At 42.2% G+C, this 23,266-nt stretch overlaps 1 protein-coding gene across 1 annotated transcript in view; it reads left to right on the plus strand.

Annotated features, from left to right (window-relative positions):
- The first annotated feature begins 2,977 nt into the window (after positions 1-2,977).
- The window catches only part of Chic2 (cysteine rich hydrophobic domain 2), a 36,555-nt gene continuing 16,266 nt past the window's right edge, over positions 2,978-23,266 (plus strand). The window contains exons 1-3 of the mRNA XM_041671103.1: positions 2,978-3,365; positions 18,709-18,763; positions 19,271-19,426. Of these exons, the coding sequence (XP_041527037.1) occupies positions 3,247-3,365; positions 18,709-18,763; positions 19,271-19,426 (330 nt within the window). The 5' untranslated portion in view covers positions 2,978-3,246. The remainder of the gene's footprint in view (positions 3,366-18,708; positions 18,764-19,270; positions 19,427-23,266) is intronic.

Here is a 23,266-nt window from a genome sequence, read left to right on the forward strand (position 1 = left end):
TCTAGGAGTAAGGAGTGGATTCCACCATCTGGAAGGATGAGACAGGAGGATTGCCACAAGTTTGAGGACAAGTTCCAGGCCAGCCTGGGCTATAAAGTGAGATGCCATCTCACCCCCATGCCCCCCAAGCAGCACCTCAAGTTTTGCCTCTTGGAGTCACTGAGATGTTGCTCTATTTGTTTTGAGCCACTGTTCTGAAGGTAACTATGGGAATGAGGAGTATGAAGAAGAACTCAATAGGACAGAAACATAGGCAGGGTGGGTACTGGGAGCACAGAACTCTTGAGTAGAGGGGGGAATACGGAAAAGATTGGTTCACCCTCTGGCAAGGTGGAGGACGAAGTAGTCTGGCAGGAAACAATCCTGGCAGTTGTGGGTGGAGCTTGGAATCATGATGTCAACTATTATAGAGAAATGCTTGACTCATCTTTCCTCGCCCTCTTGGCCTTATTCCCAGGTCCCACACCCTTTGTCTGACACTGGTAGGGTTTTCAGAAGAGGACATAGAAGAGTCGAGAAGAAAAGCAGCTTCTCTTTCCACCTAGGCAGTGGGAGTTAGAATGATCCCTGACGAGTCCAGGAAGAACACTTCTGCCACACAGCGCCAGTGTTGAGAGTGAGGTCCCTGCAAGTCCTCTGATGCCCAAGTGACTTCCAGGGTTCTGCAATCATGCCGGCCATGAGACATCTCCATTCAGAAAACATGGAGCTCTTCCTCCAAGGCCGGGTCTGGGGAGCATGCTGGAGAAGGAAGGGGCTGTTACAGTTTCCTCCGTCCATTCGTCTGTCCTTAGAAAGTTCTGTACTGGCAGGTGAATTCTGGGTCACACACAGCATGAAGGGTGTGGACCCAAATGGGAATAGGCCTATTTACTCCTGTTCCTCTCTCCTGTTTGCAGCCAGTCCTCTGAGTGTAGCCACTGGTCTCTTCGTTAATGTCAAGGAGGAAGTTCAGGAGCTTGCTGCAACTAATGGGTTGGAGTTGAAGTCCTGAGTGAGGCCATTAAATGCACATGGAACGAAGAGAAAGTTCACACAGGGTCTCCGAAACTAGGGATACATCACAGACACCAAAACATTACACAATGCGGAAGGATTGCGGTGATCTTCGTAGTGGAGAAGCTGGGGAGAATCAGGAATGCTGCCCGTAACTGTTCACTACGTGCCAGGCTCTCTTCAAGCATTCCACATGTATCAGGACAATCTGCCAAGTAGTGGGGGTGGGGGTACTGTTATCTCCATTTTATTTTAGAGACAAGGGTCTATTGGAGTCCAATCTGGCCTCAAACTGGCAATATGGAGTGACTTTCTTTTTTTTTTTTCTTAATTTTTATTTTATGTGCACTGGTGTAAAAGGGTCAGATTCCCTGGAACTGAAGTTACAGACAGTTGCAAGCTGCCATGTAGGTGATAGGAATTGAACCTGAGTCCTCTGGAAGAGCAGCCAGTGCTCTGAATCACCGGACCATCCCTTCAGCCCCCAGAGTGACTTTCAATTGCCGATGTTCCTACTTCTGTCTCCCAGCTGCTAGGGTTTTATAGATGTGTGCCATCATTCCCCGCCTTTGCCTCCCTGTTACAGAGAAAAGACCAACAAGTTAAATGACTTGTCCAGCGTCACATAGCAAGTCATAGGCTGAGAGCCAAGGTCGGGCTTCAGAACTACCAAACCAAGCTGCCTCCTTTGGAGACATTGGCTTACCCTCTGAACACCTGACAGAGAATTACAATTGCTTGCCTTCCTGACAGATGTTATTGCCAGGGACTATACACACACACACACACACACACACACACACAGCCTGCCACATAGCTGGCTCAGTGTTTATTGGAAGAATGACTAAATCTGGAAGTTGGTCTGGCACATCAACTGTTTTTCCCTTTCTAGCTCACGGCCCATTTTCTTCAGCTCTTCCCAGTATTTAGTTGTTTGGACTCTCTCACCACCCACGTTAACCTTTGTACATCTTCTGCTTGGGGACAAAGATCCGCAAGTGAACTTCAAGGATGTGAACGCTATGTGGGCTATGTGGCGACCAGTCTGCCGGACACTGGATCCAGTACCAACTATTCTTTCCTCCCCTGTCCAGAGATAAACTCTCATTACTCCATTGTTCATTTTGTCCTTAGGATTCCTGTCCCTGTGCTGTTTGTATGCCTGGCAGACTCTTGATTATGAAACCAAGTCCAAGGTGACCCATCCATTAAGCCAACTGCTCTCCTCCCCTTTTTCTCCTTCTCCTCTCCCCTTCCTCCACCCCCCTTTTCCTCCTCTCTTGTGGAGGAAACTGGTAAGGTTTCAATGGAAGAGAACAGAATATCTTTCGTTAGGGAGTTTAGGCATAGAACTGCATTTTCTTAATTGGAACCTGGACAATGTGCAATGTGTCAACTTTGTTTTATAGTATGATCGTGAGATTTCTTGGTTTCTTCTTTCTTTCTTTTTTAAATACCTGGGACTGTACTTGAGAGGCTACAAGGACAAGATATTTGACTTTGGAGATTTTTGGAAAATCAGGTAGAACTGACAAGAACACACGGTTCCATTTCTCTCAAGTTGGGAAAGTCAACCAACTTTGGTTCGCATCGTGTCCTAAGTACACAGACAAAAATCGAGATCAGATGATTAAAGCCGGCAGTCCCACGCAAGAGACATTGTCTCTTCCAGCCAGGGGCTTCGCCCGCGGTCGTTGTTTGGGCTAGAGATTACTTCAGCTTGGCTTTCGGAGTCGAGTCGGGGTCATCGCCCGGGTCCTCACCGACGCCGCCTTCCGGGTCGCTGACCCGGGAGTCTGGGGGCGGGGCCGCGCCGGGTGGAAGCCGAGGAAGAGGCCAGCGTCCCGGGAGCGCGCGAGGCCTCTCGCGTACGCGCGCCCGCCCACCCTCGCGCCCGCCAGCGCGCCCACGCTCGCCCGCCCGCCCGCGCTCCCGGGAAGTCTCGCGATGCGGTAGCCGGCTGCTCCTGCAGCGGGTGGCTCTGGCTGTTGCTGTGGTTGCCGGAGTTGCGGCGGCAGCGGCGGCGGCGGCGCTGGCGGGGGTGGTGGCCCCGGCGGATGTTGACATTGTGTTGTTGTTCCTGCCCACGGTAATGGCGGCGGCGGCGGCGGCCGGGACCGGGTCTCCTCTGTAGCCAGAGCCGACCCTGCCGAGCGCCAGCTCCGCGGCCTCCGCTCCCGCAGCCTCGCCAGCCGTTCCCCGCGGCCGCTCCAGAGCCAGGGCCCCGGGCGGGGGGCTCGCAGGCGCGGGATGGCGGATTTCGATGAGATCTACGAGGAGGAGGAGGACGAGGAGCGGGCCCTGGAGGAGCAGCTGCTGAAGTACTCGCCCGACCCGGTGGTGGTCCGCGGCTCCGGTCACGTCACCGTGTAAGGCCCTGCGAGGACTGGGACGAGGACGGGAGGCGCGGGCTGAGTGGGCCCCAGTACCCCTCTGGGTCTTCCTTCCTCGAACCCCCGTCCCCGATGACTGGCGCGGGACGGGGGCCTTCTGGAAACGCCTGCGACCAGGAAGTGAGAACTTGCTCTGTTTCCATTTGTTTAGGACTCCCAAGTGGGGACAGACACTGTCTTCCCTCCTTCCCACAGCCCTGTAGCAGGCCCCACGGTCCAGAGGATGTGTGGGATCCCAGCAGGGAAAGAAGATGGTCTGCTTTATGGGCCATCCCTTCAGCGTAGGGATGGAAGTACATAGACATTTTGTGGGATCCTCCTTTGTAAACCTCCCCTTCCCCCGTTATTCTTTGGGACTGTGCCTTACCGTCTATTGACATATGGCTCAGAGGTCAGATGGGGGATGTAAGACCCCAGTGGCAATTGGTAAATGAGGTTTACTGTCGTGTGTGCCTGTCACACTTATACACACAGGGTTTCCCAGTTCCCTAAGAGTAAATTTCTGCAAAACTAATTCAAGTTTCTGCCTTTATATATAATAGAAATAGACAGGTGGACATAAAAGTAGGCAGATAGATACATGTTTGCAACGAGTCGCAAGTACTGAGTTTCCTGTAATCGGTCTGCTTTGGGGCACGGACTCTAGGTTGGCTTCATGTCTGATAAGGGTTCTTCCTGTAAGGCTTCTTAGCAACATCAAAAGTCCAATATTATTCAAACAATAAAGGATGAAAGCACCCTGAAAGGTCATGACTAATAAAGGAATGTGCAGACTTGAAGCAAATAATGAGCTGTCCGGAAGGAGGAAGTTTTTTAAGTTTTGTATCATTTCCCTGATAAGTCCGGAGTTTGGCCGACTTGGGGTATTGATACTCTTTCGCAGCTGATATCGCTGGTTAAAAGTCCTATGACTTTTAGCTTATGACTTTTAAGCTCAGACTTCCTGTACTTGCAGATCGCTTTATCTCTGCTAGAAAAAGGCAGCGAGTCTGAAGATGTCTGGAGCACTTCGTTGTGTTGTGATGTAGGGTGAGTGGGTTGTGCTGTGAATAAGTCAGGGGCACACTGCGACTCCTCAGACGATTGTCGGCCTTTCTCAGTGCGGTTGGGAGCAGTCATACTGACTAGCCATGCTGTTGTCGGGGTATGCTTATGTAATGCTTTGGTTTCTTAGCACCTCTAAGTGTGTGTTTAGGTGACTGAGCAGAGTAAAAACACTGCATAATCATTGTCCCAGTACCTGGATGAGGAGATGGAACTTGCACCATAATAACAGCTCTGTTTTAACTGTCATCATATGCTTAATTAGGGAATATAGCCAATTGTGAATACTACAACTTAAATGTATATCACAGTGTTTTTAGTGTCATAACCTGCTATTTAATTTTTAATTGGACTCTTTAGGACTTTTTTCTTCTTGTTTTAAACTTAAGGACTATGGGTGCTTTAAGAAGCAGTTACAAACAATAAAAGAACGTGGTGGCATGTGTCTAATCCCAGCACTCTAGAGGCAAAGGGAGGTGGATCTGTGAGTTACAGGCCAGCCAGGGTTATATAGAGAGATGCTGGCTCAAAAGGATTTCCAAACTTTTTCATGTTGTCTGTGATTGTCCTTAAAATCCGCATGTCAAATCAGAGATGGCAGAACTCTATTTACAAAGGATGAAGCACAGTGGTAGAGTGTTTGTCCAGGGTTCAGAACAGCGCAACAGAAAGGTTCAAGTACAGTTGCAATGTCTCTTTTCAAGAAGGAAATCTAAACACTTTGTGGGGAACTAGAATAGGCAGAGTACTCAAATGGTCAGTAGATTTTGATTGTAGTTGACTGTTTGGAGTAGTTAACAGAGTGGAAAATAATTATTAGTGGTTTTTCATCTTATCTTTCTGTTAGAATCACCTGGCATTTTGCTCAATAAGCACTAGCCTCTTTATTATTATCAGTATTATAAATAAGTACTTCCGTTTGCAGGTTAACAGTGATTCATCTAGTCTAGTATATCTGCCCATGAAAACTGTCCAGGAAGCCCCAGCTCTTGCTCCACCCTCTCTCCAGGCCAGTGGTCCACAGATGAATGAGACTCTGGTACCTGTTGGGCTTGGGGGCGGTTCTGATTTGTAGCCAGGATCTCTGCTGCAGACACTGGTGATAGTGGTGTTTACTTATAGTAGCCTTAATATGTTTGTGATCTTCCTCAGACACTTCTTCTGATAGTTTGATTGGGACCTTCACCTGCCACTTCTTATATAAGTTCCCTTCTATAGCTCTCCCGTTCACATGATGATAGCTATGTTCAGACAAGGGTTAAATGAGATAATGTGTGCAAAGAATGTGCCAGTGTGTTGCTGTGCCCGGGGAATACCAGCCTTTATTAATTATTGCCTTCCTCAGGTAGTTTTCTACTTTGAGAAAGATGTGTATAAAATACTGCATTAAGAAATCAGCATTGGGGCTGGAGAGATGGCTCGGTGGTTAAGAGCTCTGGCTGCTCTTCTAGAGGACCTGGGTTCAGTTCCCAGCACCCACATGGTAGCTCACAGTTTCTGTAACTTCAGTTCTGGGAGACCCAACACCCTCACACAGACATCCATACATACAGGCAAAACACCAATACATATGAAATTAAAATAAATAAATTATTTAAAAAATCAGCATTGCCATTTTCAAACCAAACAGTGGTTCATTTAGTTAAGTCTTTTTAAATTCTGAAACAACTTGTATATATAAGAATCTCCAGCCGGGCGATGGTGGCGCACGCCTTTAATCCCAGCACTCGGGAGGCAGAGGCAGGCGGATCTCTGTGAGTTCGAGCCCAGCCTGGTCTACAGAGCTAGTTCCAGGACAGGCTCCAAAGCCACAGAGAAACCCTGTCTCGAAAAACCAAAAAAAAAAAAAAGAAAAAAAAGAAAAAAAAAAAGAATCTCCGTGCACTGAAAACACAAACCCGTTTTGTGGTGATAAAGATTTGTATGTTACTATAATACTGTGGCCATTTTACATAATACCAGGCGTCCTAGACTGTATAGCAGAGTTGCACCTGCAAAGGGTTTTGTAATTAGTGTTCATACACTATTGTAACTGTTGAATGTGCTTCATTTTCCTTTCCTTTATAAGTATAAACAGGAAAAACTATTAATAATTATAGTAAATCTAATTTACTGGGCTGGAGTGATGGCATTTGTTGCTCTTACAGAGGACTGGGTTCAGTTCCCATCGCCTACATGGTAGCTTGCAGTCATTCATAATTCCAGTTACAGAGGCTCCAACAGCTTGTTCTGACTTCCATTAGCCCGAGGCATGCCCTTGGGGCACAGACATACATGCTGGCAAAGCACTCATACATAAAAGTAAAATAAATAAATCTTTAAGCAATTAAAAATCATTGTAAAACATGTCAACTTACTCCCTTCTTAGCTAAAGTTAGTTAAAACAACTTCCCCTGTCCCTTTGAAAGCAAATGGTATTATAAAAGGTAAGAGTGTCATCTTTCATCCAGGTTAGACTGAAAAGAGTCAGATCTACCTGTATGCTTGCTTTTGCTGTTCAATATTTCTAATTTTAAAAAATTATCTATTTTTATTTTATGTGCATTGAGTTACCTGTGTGTATGTCTGTGTGAGGGTATTAGATCCCTGGAACTGGAATTATAGACAGTTGTGAGCTTCTGTATGGATGCTGGGAATTGAATCCAGGTCTTCTGGAAGAGCAGCAATGCTCTTAATCACCGAACCATCTCTCCAGCCCCTATTTCAGTTTTTTTTAAAATGGTTTTTCTAGACAGGGTTTCTCTGTAGTTTTGGAGCCTGTCCTAGAACTAGCTCTTGTAGACCAGGCTAGCCTTGAATTCACAGAGATCTGTCCACCTCTGTCTCCTGAGTACCAGGATTAAATGTATGCACCCCCACCACCCGGCTAGAATGATAACTCTTAAGGAATGTGTTAGAATAAAAGAATTTTTAAAAGTTAAAGAAAATAATTTAACTTTTAAATTATTAAACTAAATAATTTAAATTAAATAAATAAACTAAATAAATTAAATTAAACTTTTAAAAAGTAAATCAAAGCTTGTATTAGCTGGGTAACCTAACAGTTATTAGTATGCCTTATTCTGTACTCATTCTAGATCTGAATCAGACTCTAGGCTTTCCTTTGATTTCTAACATAAGTTGTGTCATTTATTTGTTAAGAAGTAAACTTCAGAAGCCTGGCATGGTGGCACAGGCCTTTAACCCCAGTACTCAGACAGAGGCCAACAGGCAGAAGAACTCTGTTGAGTTTGTGGCCAGACTGGTATATATAGTGAGTTTCAGGCCAGCCGTGACTATGTAGAGAAATCCTGTCTTATTTTTTAAAAAAAAAGAAAAGAGAAAGAAAATAAACTTCAACAAAATAAATTACACAGGAAATTAGTTTGATGAAGGCTATGAAAGGGGAAGAAAAGCTAAGTGTTTTAGCAGGACAACTACTGTTTTAGTGGGGAAACTTTCTTGAAGAAATGAGAAGTACAGAGGCGGTTAGTGACTCAGTGAGTAGAAGCCTTTATTGCACAAGACTGGCGACTGGAATTGATCCCTGAATCCTGGAGCCATGCAGAGGTGGAAGGAAAGAACCAGTCTACAGAACTGTCCTGACAGCACCTGTACACTGTGGCATGCCCTTCCCCATAAAATGAAACAGAGGAGAAACATGGTGATGAGTTGGGGTTTCGGTTTTACTGTAGTAATTTGAAAATTTATGTATGATTTGAATTCAGAATTTGGCGTTAGATTGGTGCTTACTCAGAGATGTGAAATTGAGTAATAATTTTTACATGACTGGCTAAGAAGAATACAGGGATTAAATAGGTAAAAATAAATAGTGCCTACTTATTTATATTGATAAATAATATTCTAAACAATAACTTAAGTAATACTTCTCTAAAAATGGATTTTTTAATTTGAGAGACACCTTGAGTTTATATTATTACTAGGTTACAAGCCCTGAGCTGAGCATGAGGCTAGCCATAGACTCAGGACTCTTAATTCAGGTGTAGTGACTATGCATGCAGTCCCAGATAGGAAGCTAGCCTGGACTAGAGGATTGGCCCAGGAAAGTTTGAAATAACCATATCTTGAGTTTAGGTAACATGTGTGTGTGTGTCCCCGTGAGTGTGTCTCCTTTTGTAGCCTACTCTGACTTGAAGCTCAAGCTTCCTGCCTCAGCCCCCAGAGTGCTGCTTGAGCCACCACTCTTGGAAGGTTTTTGATAGATTATACGGTTGTCTGCGATTTTGTTCTCAGTATGGGTAAGTCTTAAATAGATATAACTTGGAACAACTATGTAAGGTTGCTTTGCTCCTGGTCAGAAACATTAGGATCTTTATAGGCTGGTCTTGAACTCCTGGGCTGGTTATGCTAAATTAGCTTTAGCCTCCTAAGTAGTTGGGAGTGTAGGCATATATATCCCACTGTGCCCTTCTCTAAGCATCCTTTTTCTAATGAGACTCTAGGTGTTTCTTGTATCAGATGCGTGGTGTCGTGGAAAGGCAGATTCTTGACATCAGTCATAATGGTTTCAGTTCTTGGATCCTTCCTAACTAACACAGATGAACTTTGCTCACCTACAGAAAGGGAAAACGCCTGCTTTGGATGTTAGATCTGAGACTCAGAAATACAACAAATTATGATTTACCATGATTTGGTTTTTATCCCTGTGTACACATTTTGTGGTTTATTTTTACTATTTGAAAAGAAGAAATCAGTCCAAAATGTGATCTATTACTTCCCTACTTTATTTGTACAGTTTGGATTTTTGAGATAGGGTCTCTCAATGTAGCCTGGCTCTCTTGGGACTATGTAGACAGACTCCCCCCCACCCTCTTTGGGGGTTTTAGGTATGTGCCAGCAGGCCTGGCTGTGTTTCTTACTTTAAGACAAGATCTTGAGCATAAATCAGATGATCAGATTTACTAAAAGAATATTTACTCAAGACCTTACCAGAAGCGTACCTGGAGGTTGTGCTTGTTGGAGACCCACCGTCCTTGAATGCCCTTTTCTTCAGGTTCCCAAGTTACCTTCCTTCCACCTAGCTGAACTATTGCACTTGAAACAGAACAACCAATCTTATAAGCTGTATAAAGTAAAAAGTTCATTCTAGATACTTAATTTAGGTACTAATTTTTTATTGTCATCTGTTTGTCTTTGTGTAGCCCTGGAAGTCCTGGAACTCAGTCTACAAACCAGGCTGGCCTCTGTGTGCTATCAAGACTAACTCTAACTACTTACCAGTACCTTATATTTGGCATGCTTTTCGTTTGTTCTGTTGTTTTTTCCATGCCTGGTTTATGTGGTACCGGGGAGCAGGCCCTGAGCTTCATATACTCTAGACAAGGACAACCAATTTTACTGTGTCTCTAGCTCCTCAAGTATTTCTTAAAGTCCCATTTCATGCCACATGTTAGCCGGGCTTCTGAACGTCACGGAGAGTCTCCACGTAGTTCATAGCTAGTAGATGAGGTATTGGCGGCGGAGCAGTGGAGAATGCTGTTACGAAAGCGACTGGGGAACTGGTGTTGAGGAAGGATAGAACAGTCTAGATGCTGAGACGTAAACCCAGATCTGAAGAAAAGTTTTATTACAGCCAGAACACACAGGAAACAGGATTGTGCCTTGAAATGAGGTTGGAGAATTCAGTAGGGGCCAGAGAGGAGTGTAAAATGATTAGAGTGATTCTCCTGGGTGTGTGTGTACACACATGTGTGTTTGACTGAGAGACCAGCGAGTGACCAGTGGGCATAGGTAAGTAGGGTTACTTGCAGGTCTGAAGGCAAGGCTCTACAGGAGTGCCGTAGTGGTAGAGTGAACTGAAGAGACCAGGGCAGTGATCTAGGTGAGCCGCGAGAGGGCCCAGCTGGGTGCGTGGTCTGGGGGCAAAGGAGCATTACAGGTCTAGCCCTAAGAACATCACATTTTACAGCTTCTCCATAAGATATGGAGAAACATAGCAACGACTGCCTTTACCATCTGTTTTTCATTTGTGTAAATGTGGTTGGTTCATTTGGTTGATTTGATTTGATTTTAGCTCTGTTATGGACAAGGTGAAAGAACTGGTCTGCCCTTGCTAAGCTGATGGGGCCTATTTTTAATGAGATATATCTGGACCCCCTGCTGCCATGGGACACTAATATGCCAAGAGAATAGCTTTTGGCAGGCTATAGAGGAGCTTCATTATGATTTTGAAGTGAGGTCATTTGTGGAATGATATTCCTTTTTAAAAAATTTATTTATTAAAAAAAAAAGTATTTTTTCTCATTTTACATACCTATCCCAATTTCCAACTCCTCCCCTTCTCCCACTCCCTCCATCTCCTCCCCTATCTTCCCCCCACCCCCCACTCCTCAGGGAAGGTAAGGCTTCCCATGGGAAGTCATCAAAGTCTAGTGCATTGCTTTGAGCAGGACCGAGGCCTGGAGTGATATTCTTCACTACAGTATGTGTGGTGTTTGACAACCATTTGTTTCTTAGATTTCAGGGAAAGATCTACCTTTCAAGCTGACTTGGAGAACCAAGGGCTGAAATGTTCTAATGGGTCCTGAAAAAAGGTTCTTTTTCTTATTTTTAAGTTCCTCCATGTAGCTTTCTTAGGGTAGAGTTGGTTAGACTTTGATCAACTTTTGTTGATCACAGATATCTAACATAGTTCCCCCGGCCTAGAATTTATTTTGTAGTTCAAGATGGCCTTACACCTGCAGCATTCCTCCTGCCTTTGCTTCCTAGTGCCGGAATTGTAGGTGTGGCCACACTGTCTGGCAAGTGCCTCCTGTTTTCTCTTTACTTGCGTTGTGGTTATTTATGGTGAAGTCAGTCCTGTGTTTGTTCAATGAAGGAGTTCTTAACGTATTCAGCCTTCTTTGTCTGCTTTTTTATAGTAGGAAATGTTATTTATAGTTAGTACTTTTGGTGGCCTATTGTGTTAGTAAACTGTCCATTACTGTAACAAAATGCCTAGAGTAACTAACTTAGAAAGTTTGATTTTGGCTTAGAGTTTTGAAATTTTGTTCCCACGCGGGCACCCGTGCACACTCACCATGCAGAGGGGTGGAGAGAGGGAGGGATGAAGGCCTGACACTAAAGCTGTGCTCCCTACCAGCAGTCCCCTTGCTGCACATACAGGACATAGCCGGCTGTTTGTGTACAACTCCAGTCTTAGGGAATCCAGTGCCTTCTGTTCTCTGTGGAAAACAGGCACACGCAGTACATAGGCTACATGTAGACCAAGCACCCACACACCTAAAATAAACCTTAAAAAAAAGTTTTTGCTCTTTAGTTTAATGAATGCGATTATGTATCCATAGGCCTGAACAAACCTAATGGTTCAGAATTTGGTCACAAAGTTAAAATTGTTAGACTTGTCTCCAACTGCAGCGGTTTCGTATCTTCTGGTGGAGTACACTTTTAGTGTCAGTCTCTCTCTCTCTCTCTCTCTCTCTCTCTCTCTGTCTGTCTGTCTTTCTCTCTCTTGTGTGTGTCCGTCTTTCTGTCCAACTGCAGAGTTTATATCTTCTGTCAGTCCTTGTTGGGCTGTACTGATATTCACATACTGAGATGGCTAGTAAATTAAAGCATGTTTTATAGACAGCAAGGCCTGTTAATTTCTTCCATAGTTACAATTTCATCTCCAAAAATAATTAAAAATCTGATTCCATTGAGTTCAAAGTCCAACATTAGAAAAAAAATTCTGTCTTCATTTACTGTCTGTATGACCCATATGTTTAGTTTGTGTCTGAAATCTCTAGCTCATGTGTGCATAGGTCTTGTCATAGGTATGCAAGGTAAAATTCTGTGACTCTGCCTTTCTGCAGGTTGGCTGTCTAAAGAAGAGTCAGGTTGGAGTTTCTCTTATCCAAACTGAATACATAATTCTCTGTTCAAAGCCACTTTCCAGTAGCTTTCCTGTTCTCCGTTAATGGGAGAGCCAACATTGGTTTTATTTAGACTAAAAAAATAATAATTCTCCAAAAGATTTAGGTGTGTGTGTGTGTGTGTGTGTGTGTGTGTGTGTATGAGTGCTTGCCACAAATGTGTGGGTGCCCGAAGAGGTTAGAAGAGGGTGTTGGATTCTCTGGAGTGGTTATTAGCTACTGCCTGTGGGCGCTTATTCTAGTTTGTTGTCTATTGCTGTGATTAAAAACCATGACCAAAAGGAACTTACAGGGGAAAAGATTTATTTGGTTTACAAGATAGATAGAGTTCATCTTTTAGGGAAGCTGAGGCAGGAACCTGGAAGTAGAAACGGAATGGAGACCATGGAGGAATGCTGCTTACTGGCTTCCTCAGCCTGCTCTCCTACATAGTCCAGGACCACCTACCTGCCTAGGGATGGCACTATCCAGGTCACCTACTGGGAGCTGGGCCCTTCAACATTAATCATTAATGAAGAAAATGCCTCACAGGCGTGCCTATAGGCCAATCTGATGGGGCCCATTTTCTCAATTGAGGTTTCCTCTTCCCAGATGACACTAGCTTGTGTCAAATTTACAGAAAACTAGCCAGCAGTGTTCCATAGACCAAAAAATTTGACACCTTAGATGTCTTTCTCTGTATCCGTTGTTGTGTCAAGCAAGCCTTAGTTCTGTCTTGAAACAGAACTTTTGTTGTGTGCTCCCCTTGTTTCTTGTGCCTTAAACTTGCTACTTTTCCCTTTTACACTCCGTGCCTTTTCCCTTTACAGCCCCCCTGGTGGGCACATCTGCACTATCAATGGTACTTGTGAAATAGAATTCAGCTGTCTCTCCCCTTATCTCTGGCACCTCATCCCCTTTAGAGTTCTTTCTATAGCTGCAAGACTCTCCCTGACCTGACCTACCCTGTGGACAGTCTCTGACTTCTTTCTTACTTCTGTGCCCTTGTCTTGTTCTAGTTATACTGGCTTCCTTTCCATTTCCTGATTATTCTAAGTGTGCTTCTGACCTAGGCCCTTTGTACTGGTTAGCTCCTTTTTATGGACACTTGCTTCTAATACCCAGAACCTAGGCCCTTTTCATTTTCCTTCTCTGTCAGGTAGTCTTATCCTCCTACTTAAAATCAGAACTCTCCATCTTCTCCTTACCCTGTGCCACATTTTTTTTCATAATTGTCTTCTGTCAGAACACAGGTTAGCCAAACATACTAGAGTACAAATGTATGTATTTATTTGCTACCAGGATTTGCTATGTAGCTGTAGCTGACCTCAAAGCTCAACTTCTCCCTCTTTAGCGGTCTTAATTCTGGATTTACTGTAGGCATGTACCTCTTATAACTCACTCTAGAATATAAACTTCTTATAAAGAGAGAAACCCCTCAGGAAACTTTTTAAAAACAAGAATAAAGTCTTAAACCATTTCCCACTTTATAGCAACTGTCCTTTGTAAATTGAGCCCTTAAATCTTGCAGTTTTTTTTTTTTTAACTTGAGAAGATAGGTATGGAGGTGTATGCCTTTAATCTCATCACTTGGGAGGCAGGGGCAGGAGAATCTCTGAGTTCAAAACCTGCCTGATCTACATAGGAAACTCCAAGACAGCAGACTTTCCAGAGAGATTCTCTCTCTCTCTCAAAAAAAGGGGTGGGGGTAGAGTTGGGCCCATGAGATAGCTCAGTGTGTAAACATGACTGTTATCCAAGTCTAGAACCTGAGTTTGATCTCTGGAACCCATGTAAAGGTAGAAGGAGAAACCCCAATCCCACAAAAGTGTCCCCGACCTCCATATGAGCCCTGTGGCACATATGTGCCCAAGAATGTAGACTGTCTTAATTAGGGTTTCTGTTGCTCTAACGAAACACCATGACCAAAGCAATCTCGGGAGAAAAGGGTTTATTCAGCTTACACTAACATGTCATTGTTCATTACTGAAGGAAGCTGGGACAGGAACTCAAACAGGGCAGGAACCTGGAGCAGGAGCTGATGCATAGGCCATGGAGGGTGCTGTTTTCTGTCATGTTTATCATGTCTTGCTTAGCCTGCTTTCTTATAGAACCCAGGGGTTGCACCACCCACTATGGGCTAGGCCTTCCCTCATCATTAAGAAAATGCCCTATAGCAAGATTTTATGGAGGCATTTTCTCAATTGAGGTTCCCTCCTTTCAGATATTTCTATCTTGTATCAAGCTGACATAAAACTAGCTAGCATACACACCATACAAGCATGCATACATACACACACTCTAAAACTTAAAAATGGGGGTGTTGAAACAGGAGGCTTACTAGTTAGTTCCATTGCCACACTGACCTATACAGTGAGACCATAACTTGATAAATAAGTAAGTAAATAAATAAATAACTAGAATTAGAGATGGCACTGGGATGGAGTTTTATTAGAAATGGATTGCCAGGGCTCTGGATGTCGTCCCTAGCACTGTAAAAACTAACAACTTAGTTCAGCACAACATTAGCTTGGTGCGCTGTCTTATCTGAGACAGATAAAATTGCAGGGGAGATTTACTTTTCCGATAATATGATGAATTGATATTTAGACCAGGCATTCGCTTTCCATTGTATTACTCTTCCAACTGTACCACATTAGCTTTTTGTACTTGCCAGTTTTTGTCTACCTCATTGGGTTGCTGGCTGCATGCTTGCCATTTCAGTTGTGAGCCTGCTGTTACTGTCTAGTTTTCTTGAAATAAGCATGTTTTACTTTTTACATTCTACCTCTTGACCTTGGTTGGTAAAAAGCTGGAAATTTCAAGGGGCTTTATGGGTGGCAGAGAGGAGGGAGGGCTCATCAGTTAAGAGGATTGTTGCTTTTATGGTGGACCTTTGTTCAATTCCCAAGACTCACATGGTGACTCATAACCATCTCTAACTCCAGGTCCAGGTTATCTGAGACTCTCTTCAGAACCCCTTGGCACCATGCACACAATGGTGCTCAGACATACACGCAGGCAAAACACTCAGAAACATAAGAAAATCTAAAAAACAGAGAGCAACAGAGAGGTATGTAAGAGGTATGTAAAAAGAACACTTGTGGGCTGGAGAAATGGCTCAGAGGTTAAGAGCATTGCCTGCTCTTCCAAAGGTCCTGAGTTCAATTCCCAGCATCCACATGGTGGCTTACAACCATCTGTAATGGGTTCTGGTGCCCTCTTCTGGCCTGCAGGCAGACACACAGACAGAATATTGTATACATAATAAATAAATAAATATAAAAAAATAAAAATAAAAGAACACTTGCTGTGTAATCAGTAGACACAAATGGGACCTCAGCACCTCTGAGCATGTTTGTGACTCAGGCTGCAAAGAAGCAGAGACGGAGAATTGGGGAAACTTTCTTATACCAGACTAGCAGAGAAAGAGCAAAGCCCAGGTTCAGGAAGAAAGACATTGCCTCAAAAGAATAGGTAGACCAAGGTAAAGGAGGCTACACAGAGACACATACGTACAAATAAGAATTAAAACCCCAAAATCAAAATGACAAAAACAAAATGATTTTAATGGTTGGTACCTCCTACTTTCTGTTTAAGATGTAGAACTGTATAGCCTTCAATTCCAGCACTCAAGAGGCTGAGTCAGGTAGTCTCTGAATTTGAGCCTGGTCTACAGACAATGTGGGGATGGGTGAGGTGCAGAGAAACCCTGTCTCAAAAGACCAAAACCAACAAACAACCAACAACAACAACAACAACAAAAAACCCATAACTACCAAACAAGCAAACAAACCTTTAAATACACTCATTTGTTTGTTTTTGGTTGGCTTTTTTGTTTGTTTGTTTTAAGATAGGTTCTCTTGTAGCTTGGGCTGGACAATGAACTCCCTCTGTAGCTGAAAGTGATCTTGAATTCCTGATCTTCCTGCCCACACTTCCCGATTCTAGCATTGCGGGTGTGTAACCACACCTACTTTATGTAGTGCTGGGGATTGAACTCAGGGCTAAATGTACGCTAGCTAGGCAACTTCATGAGTGTTAGTAACTGAGCTATATTCCCAGCCCTGAAATACACTCAGGCTACTGGAATTATCTCTACATATAGGTATGTCTCTTGAACATACATTTCCTTATTCTGTCTTAAAAACAAAACTCTCTCATCATCTATTTTTCTTAATATTTTAATTCTTTTTCTAATTATAAGGAAAGGCATAAAGATTCCTTAAATATTAGGAAGTTGTATTTCCCAGTGAAGCAGAAAATGAAATTTAGGATTACTAAGATGCAAAAGGGCTCTTCTTTTTTTGTGTAGTTGTTCCTAGGTTTTTTTCTTTCTGTTTCTTGTGTGTGTTTATGTGTATTATGTGTGTTCTTTGTACTTTTTAAATGTATACAGTTGTACAGTTGAGTGTGTGTGTGCATGTGTTATATGTACTTTTTTATGTAGTGTGTGTATGTAAACACACATTGAGGCGAGAGGTAGACGTGGGCTATCTCCCGTATTGCCCTCACTGCCTTTATTTTCTGAGATAGAAACTCACTGAACCTGAAGCTCATGAGCTTCCTCCTCTTTTATCCCCTGAGTGCTGTGTTTACAGGTGCTGTGCTTGACTTTTAATGTGTGTTCTGGGGATCTAAACTCAGGCTCAGACTAATGTCCCCAGTCCTATCCTTAGTCTTTAAATTTAGTCTTAAATACTAATAGATTTTATTAGAGAAGTCATGGAAAACATAATAATAAAAATGGCATCCATAATTTTCATTATCCAGGATTAGCTACCATTAGTATTTGGATGGATTTGATTTTAGTTTCCATATGTCAATAGTTAAATTAAAATTTAGGTAATAATGTTTTAGTTTTTTGTGTCTTTTCATTAAGGATTATATTGGGAGCCTTTGCCACTATCATTATGGAATCTTAAAACTGAGAATGATGGGGGTTGGAGAGATGGCTCGGTGGTTAAGAGCACTGACTGCTCTTACAGAGGACCCAGGTTTAATTCCCAGCATCCACATGGCAGCCCACAACTGTCTGTAATTCCAGTTCCAGAGGACCTGACACCAATAGCAAAACACCAATCAGTGCACATAAAATAAAAAAATAAATTTAAAAAAGAGTTGATTCTCTCTCTCTTTTCTTTTTTAAACGTGAATGCTGGCCAGGCAGTGGTGGCGTGCACCTTTAATCCCAGTACTTGGGAGGCAGAGGCAGGCAGATCTCTGTGAATTCGAGGCCAGCCTGGTTTACAAAGTGGGTTCCAGGACAGCTCCAAAACCTTGAAAAAAACAAAAACAACAACAACAAAAAAGTGAATGATGAGGCTTTATTAGATTATAAAAAACAAAAGTACTTAAGGGGATTTAAGAAGTAGGATTTCATTTAAGAATGCTTTGGGGCATGGGGCTGGAGAGATGGCTCAGCAGTTAGGAGCATAGGCCGCTCTTTCAGAGGACCCAGGTTCAACTCCCAGCACCCACATGGCAGCTCGTCTGTAACTCCAGTTCCAGGGGATCTGACACCTTCACACAGACATGCACACAGGCATGGACTTGAGTGGTTTTACTCTTTTTCTCTGTACTGTCTTCTGTTCCTGGTCTAATGCCCTATCATGGTGGTTTGCATACTTGATCATTCCTGCTCTGCTGTTGCAGTGTGAACTGCTGACTCCTTCACTGGACAGTTTCTGCTTTCTACTGCCAGCAACTGCAGTAGATTCAGTTTTTGTATATTTCAGCCCTTACCGGTGAAACCATCTATTTATTAATACCTTATACTCAGAAATGTCAAGAGAAAAAACCCGTCTGAGATGCGCAGCCCTGTTAGCTCCTACTAACCCCCTCTGCTGCTAGCCAGTGCTGGGATGAAGTGATCTTAAAGCAAATGCTTATTTGTGGGTTCATTGTCCACAGTTCAGAGTCCTAGTTAGTTGTTCAAGTAATGGGCTTGCTTAATGGACTGTCTTGTCTAGTGTATGTGGTTTTAGCTGTAATACATTGTCAGATGTGGTGCAATTAATATCATTATGAAATGTTCCTATCTTACAATTTTCATTCTAGAGTGAAATAAATGGAAGCAGTTGGGTTCTTGTAGTTTGGTATTTAAAAGACAAAATGCACTATGAATTCAACACAGTGAAAGCTAGAAAATTTGCTATCTGTTTAAAATATGCTTTGATGCTTCTAAGGTATACGTAATAGCTCAAATGAAATAAACCATTCTTTTACTTATATATTGCTGGTTATTTAATTGTCCCTCATATAGGTTTTGATTCCATTGGAAAAGTCATTACATGCTACATTTTGTAAGTTGCTCGTTATGATGATTTTGTCTTAGACACTCTTTGGGGTCCACATTCTATTCATTTCACCTTTAAGTTAGGTAGTTCAAACTTTTGTTCTGTTGCCACGGTGTCATATAATAACATTTTTTCTTTTAATAGATTTGGACTGAGCAACAAATTTGAATCAGAATTCCCATCTTCATTAACTGGAAAGGTGAGTGTCTCTCTCTCTCTCTCTTTCTTTTTGGTTTTTGAGACAGGGTTTCTCTGTGTAACCCTGACTGTCCTGAAATGTTCTCTCTGTAGACCAGGCTGGCCTCAAACTCAGAGATCACCTGTCTCTGCCTCCGTGGGATTAAAGGTGTACGCTATCACTGCCCAGCGAGTGTCTCTCTTATTGATCTACTGTTTATATATCTCAAATTAGTTTTCCTTAGGGCTGGAGAGATGGCTCAGTGGTTAAGAGCATTGCCTGCTCTTCCAAAGGTCCTGAGTTCAATTCCCGGCAACCACATGGTGGCTCACAACCATCTGTAATGAGGTCTGGTGCCCTCTTCTGGCCTGCAGACATACACACAGACAGAATATTGTATACATAATAAATAAATAAATAAAAAAAATTTAAAAAAAAAAATTAGTTTTCCTTAGAAATTAGAAAAATGTGTGCTGAGTCCCATTTCTGTCATTCAGCATCTCAGTTACATTTTTTACTGTCCTGTAGGTAGCTCCTGAAGAATTTAAAGCCAGCATCAACAGAGTTAACAGCTGTCTCAGGAAGAATCTTCCTGTGAACGTGCGGTGGTTGCTTTGTGGCTGCCTGTGCTGCTGCTGCACGTTAGGCTGCAGTATGTGGCCAGTTATTTGCCTCAGTAAAAGAGTAAGTTGAATTACATCTTTTAATTTACTTAGAAGTGTGAAACAAGTCTCATGTTTACTTTTTTTTTCTGTTGAATGAATCACACTGTTTCAAATACTATACAAAAATAATCTGATCTGGTTAAGCAAGATTAATTATCATATATTCAAATGTTATAAAATAGCTATGAGGAAACTATTCATAATTTCTGTGCATCAGGAAATTGTGGCCAAAGAAGAATGCAGCACTATGTGTACATTAATTATGGACTAGAGTGGTACAGTGTTCATGGATGCTGGGTTCAACTCTACCTCTTCCCTATGTCTATGGGCATAGTTCTTAACCTCTTTAAATCTGGATGATAAGACTGTAAATGTTAATATTCACCTATGATTTGAATAGAATTGTTGTACGGACACAATGTAATAAAGCTTTTAGCCTAAAAGCATATGAGAAATTCTGTCAGCTTTGATGCTGTTTCATATACAAGAGAAACAGTTTAAGGGAGGAAACTGTTTGGCTCATGGTTTTAGAGATTTTAGTCTGTGGACTGCAGTGCTAGCTCCATTACTTCTCTGTCTGTCCAAGCAAAAATGTCATGGTAGCTGAGCAGAGCTGCTTCCCTTAGAGTTGCCAGACATCAGAGAGGGAAGGAGGGAATTGGAATAAGATGTAGTCCTGAGAACAGAACCCTACCCATTCCACTAGCTCACGTCTCTAGATATTTGAAACACTTTCCAAAGGTCATCGTGTTCAGAATCCATCATATTCAGAATAATCTATTGATTAGGTCATATCCTTATGCTCCAAATCAACTTTCAGTGTACAGGATCTTCCAAGCAAGTGCTCTATCTTTGATTAAGCTATTGCCTCAGCTCTCTGTTTACTTTTTAAAATCTTGTTTTGTGCATATGAGTGTTTTGGCTGTATGTATTATAGGCACCGCATGTGTCCCTGGTGCCAGTAGAGATCAGAAGAGGGCGTCAGATTCCCTGGAACTAGAGTTACAGGTGCTTGTGAGTGCTGTGAATTGAACCCTGGTTCTCTGCAAGAGCAGCCAATGTTCCTAACCACCAAGTCACCTCTCTAGTTCCTAATGTATGAGCTTTTTAGAAGGACACTTCAAACCCAGCCCATAATAGAAGTTGTCAGTAAGGACTGATTAACATTACTAGTATGAGAGTACCCATAGAGGAAATAAAGTGATTGCATAGATAATAGGGAGCTCATTTAAATTTTATACTTTATAGGTTCTTGATAATGAATATACACTGACCCTGTGGTTAGGAAAAATAATCCAAAGACTTGATTTTCACTGCTTATAATGAAAAGATTTCAAGATGTTGGCTATAGATATGCCAAAATAATGCAAATTAAAAGTTGTTATTGTTATTTTTTTAAAGATATTTTCTTACTCTGTTGACTTGACTGGCCTGGAACTCACTGTGTAGATCAGGCTAGCCTTGAACAAAGAGCTCTGTCTGCCTCTGCCTCCCAAATGCTCTAGGCATGTGCCACCATGCCCAGCATAGCACCCTTGTTTTTGTTATCTTAAAATATAGATATACTTACACATATGAAATGGAAATAATATTCAGCCATGTATGGTAACTCACATATGAAATCCTAGCATTCAAGAGGCTGAGACAGGAAGATTGTGAATACCATGACATAGTCTGTTAAGGCCAGCCTGGAAAACCAAAAGTGGAATGGAAGGTAGGAGGGCCAGTCAACCAAGTGGACTTGACTATTTTTCTATGGAAACAGTTAATTTTGGTGGCAAATAATGGCAAGGAAATGGAATTTATTACCTCATTTCTATTATAAAGTTAGGGATATACTCTATTGAAAAATTTAAGGTAATATATTTTATTGATAGAATGAACTTGATGCCTTTATAATAGAATTGCTTATATATTATTTATTATAACATTTGACATATTTACATTTCTTTTAAAATGTTTATTATTAGTGTGTTGAGCTGGAGAGGTGCAGGTACTGTAGGTCAGAGGGACCACTGGAGTCAGTTCTCTCCCACCTTTAAGTAGGACATTGATTGAGTGGATGTGGCCGGGACTTTTTTTGCTGACCCTACTTTCTTTAAGCCCCTTTTTACCCTCATAATTTTTGCCAGATTGTCTCTAGGTCACACACACACACACACACACACACACACACACACACACACACACAAAATCTGTCTCTGGCAGCCTTTGGATTCACAGTAGCATTTGCTGTCATTTTGGTTTAGGCCCTCTCACTGCCCTCCACTGTTGAGGCATTGCCGTTGTTTGAGTGGCTGCCCAGCTCATTTGGTTGCTGTTTGCTGACATGTAACCCAAAAGATTGATAAGCTTTACCTTTTGGATCTAGCCGGTTTGTTAATTTTCAAGATTTTTTTTCTTGCTATCTCTCCCTTCCTTTTACTTTTTAAGTGAATAAAATGAAATATTTTAATATGTGGATGGTATATTTAGAAGACAGAGGTAAACATCTTATACTGCTATATATTTTGATAAACTTTGACATGACTATGAGATCCTGTTATTTTGAAATGTAAATGGTGCTTTTTTTTCCTCCTTTAAGGTAAGTTATCTGTCGCTTCAGGAAGTGTGACCTGTTCAGTATGTACTCTCTGGTTCAAGATCTCTTATCTGTATATGTGACCAGGTGGACCTTTCTTTCTTTCTTTCTTTCTTTCTTTCTTTCTTTCTTTCTTTCATTCATTTAATGTCTTTGCTTGGGTTTTGAATTTGGAGAAGTCTCATGTCGCCTAGGCTGGCTTCAAACTCATTGGATAAGGATGGCTGTGAACCCCTGATCTTCCTGCCTCTGCCTCCCATGTGCTAGGATTACAGGTACATGACCTGTTTAATGTAGTGCACATAAAGAAATTGCTTAAAAGAAGATATATATTCACCCGGTGCTTTGAGTATAAACTATTCTGTAACATGTCATGAATGTATGGAGAGTATTAAAGCACTTTTGCAAGATGGAAACAGAATATTAGGAATTTCCAACCCTTCATTTGTCATGGACCACTTTGGTAGTCTAAAGAAGTCTATAAATACTATCTTAGTGTAATATTTAATATATCTTAAATATTTCATTTAAGAAAATATTTTAGACTACAAAGAAACCAGTTATCCATCAAACAACTAAGATATGAAACTGGAGAGGTTTTTAAGATTTTTTGAGGACATCACAAAATACCATTCAGTGAGTGACAGCAGACTGGTAATGTGTGAGCTGTGGATGAGCTCGCCCAAGACAGGGAAGGAAGGTTTTTATTTATTTTTTACATACCAATCCCAGCTCCCCCTCCCTCCTCTCCACCTGTTCCCACCCGCCACCTTCATGGGCTCCTAAGAGAGGGTAAGGCCTCCCCTAGGAAGTCAACTAAGTCTGTAGTTTGACAAGGAGATCAAAGTTCATGTTTTGGCATATGACTCTCTAGGCTTTATAGCACCTTCTGTTAAAAGACTATTCTTTTAATATTTAATGGGCAATCATCATATTTGTATGGATCTCTTTTTGGAATTTACTATGTTCCATTTGTGTTGACCTTAATATCACACTGTCTTATTTACTATAGCTTGTTTACTTTTGCTTAATGTTCAGTGAGGTGAGTCTTGCATATTTGTCCTCTCCCCTGTTTTTAGATGGACTCTTCATGTGGCCCAGACTAACCTTGAGCTTCCTGTGTAGTAGATGACCTTAACCCTCTGCTCTTGCCTCCATCTCTCAATGCAGGGATTACAGGCATGTGTTGCTTGCTGTACCTGGTTTATCAGGAGCTAGGCATCCAACTCTGTTTTTTGCAACTTAGGCAGGACTATATCAGCTGAGCTACATTATTAA

This window comes from Microtus oregoni, unplaced genomic scaffold (assembly GCF_018167655.1).
Source record: "Microtus oregoni isolate MIOR12 unplaced genomic scaffold, Mior012 000021F_ref0000039, whole genome shotgun sequence".
Taxonomy (NCBI): Eukaryota; Metazoa; Chordata; class Mammalia; order Rodentia; family Cricetidae; genus Microtus; species Microtus oregoni.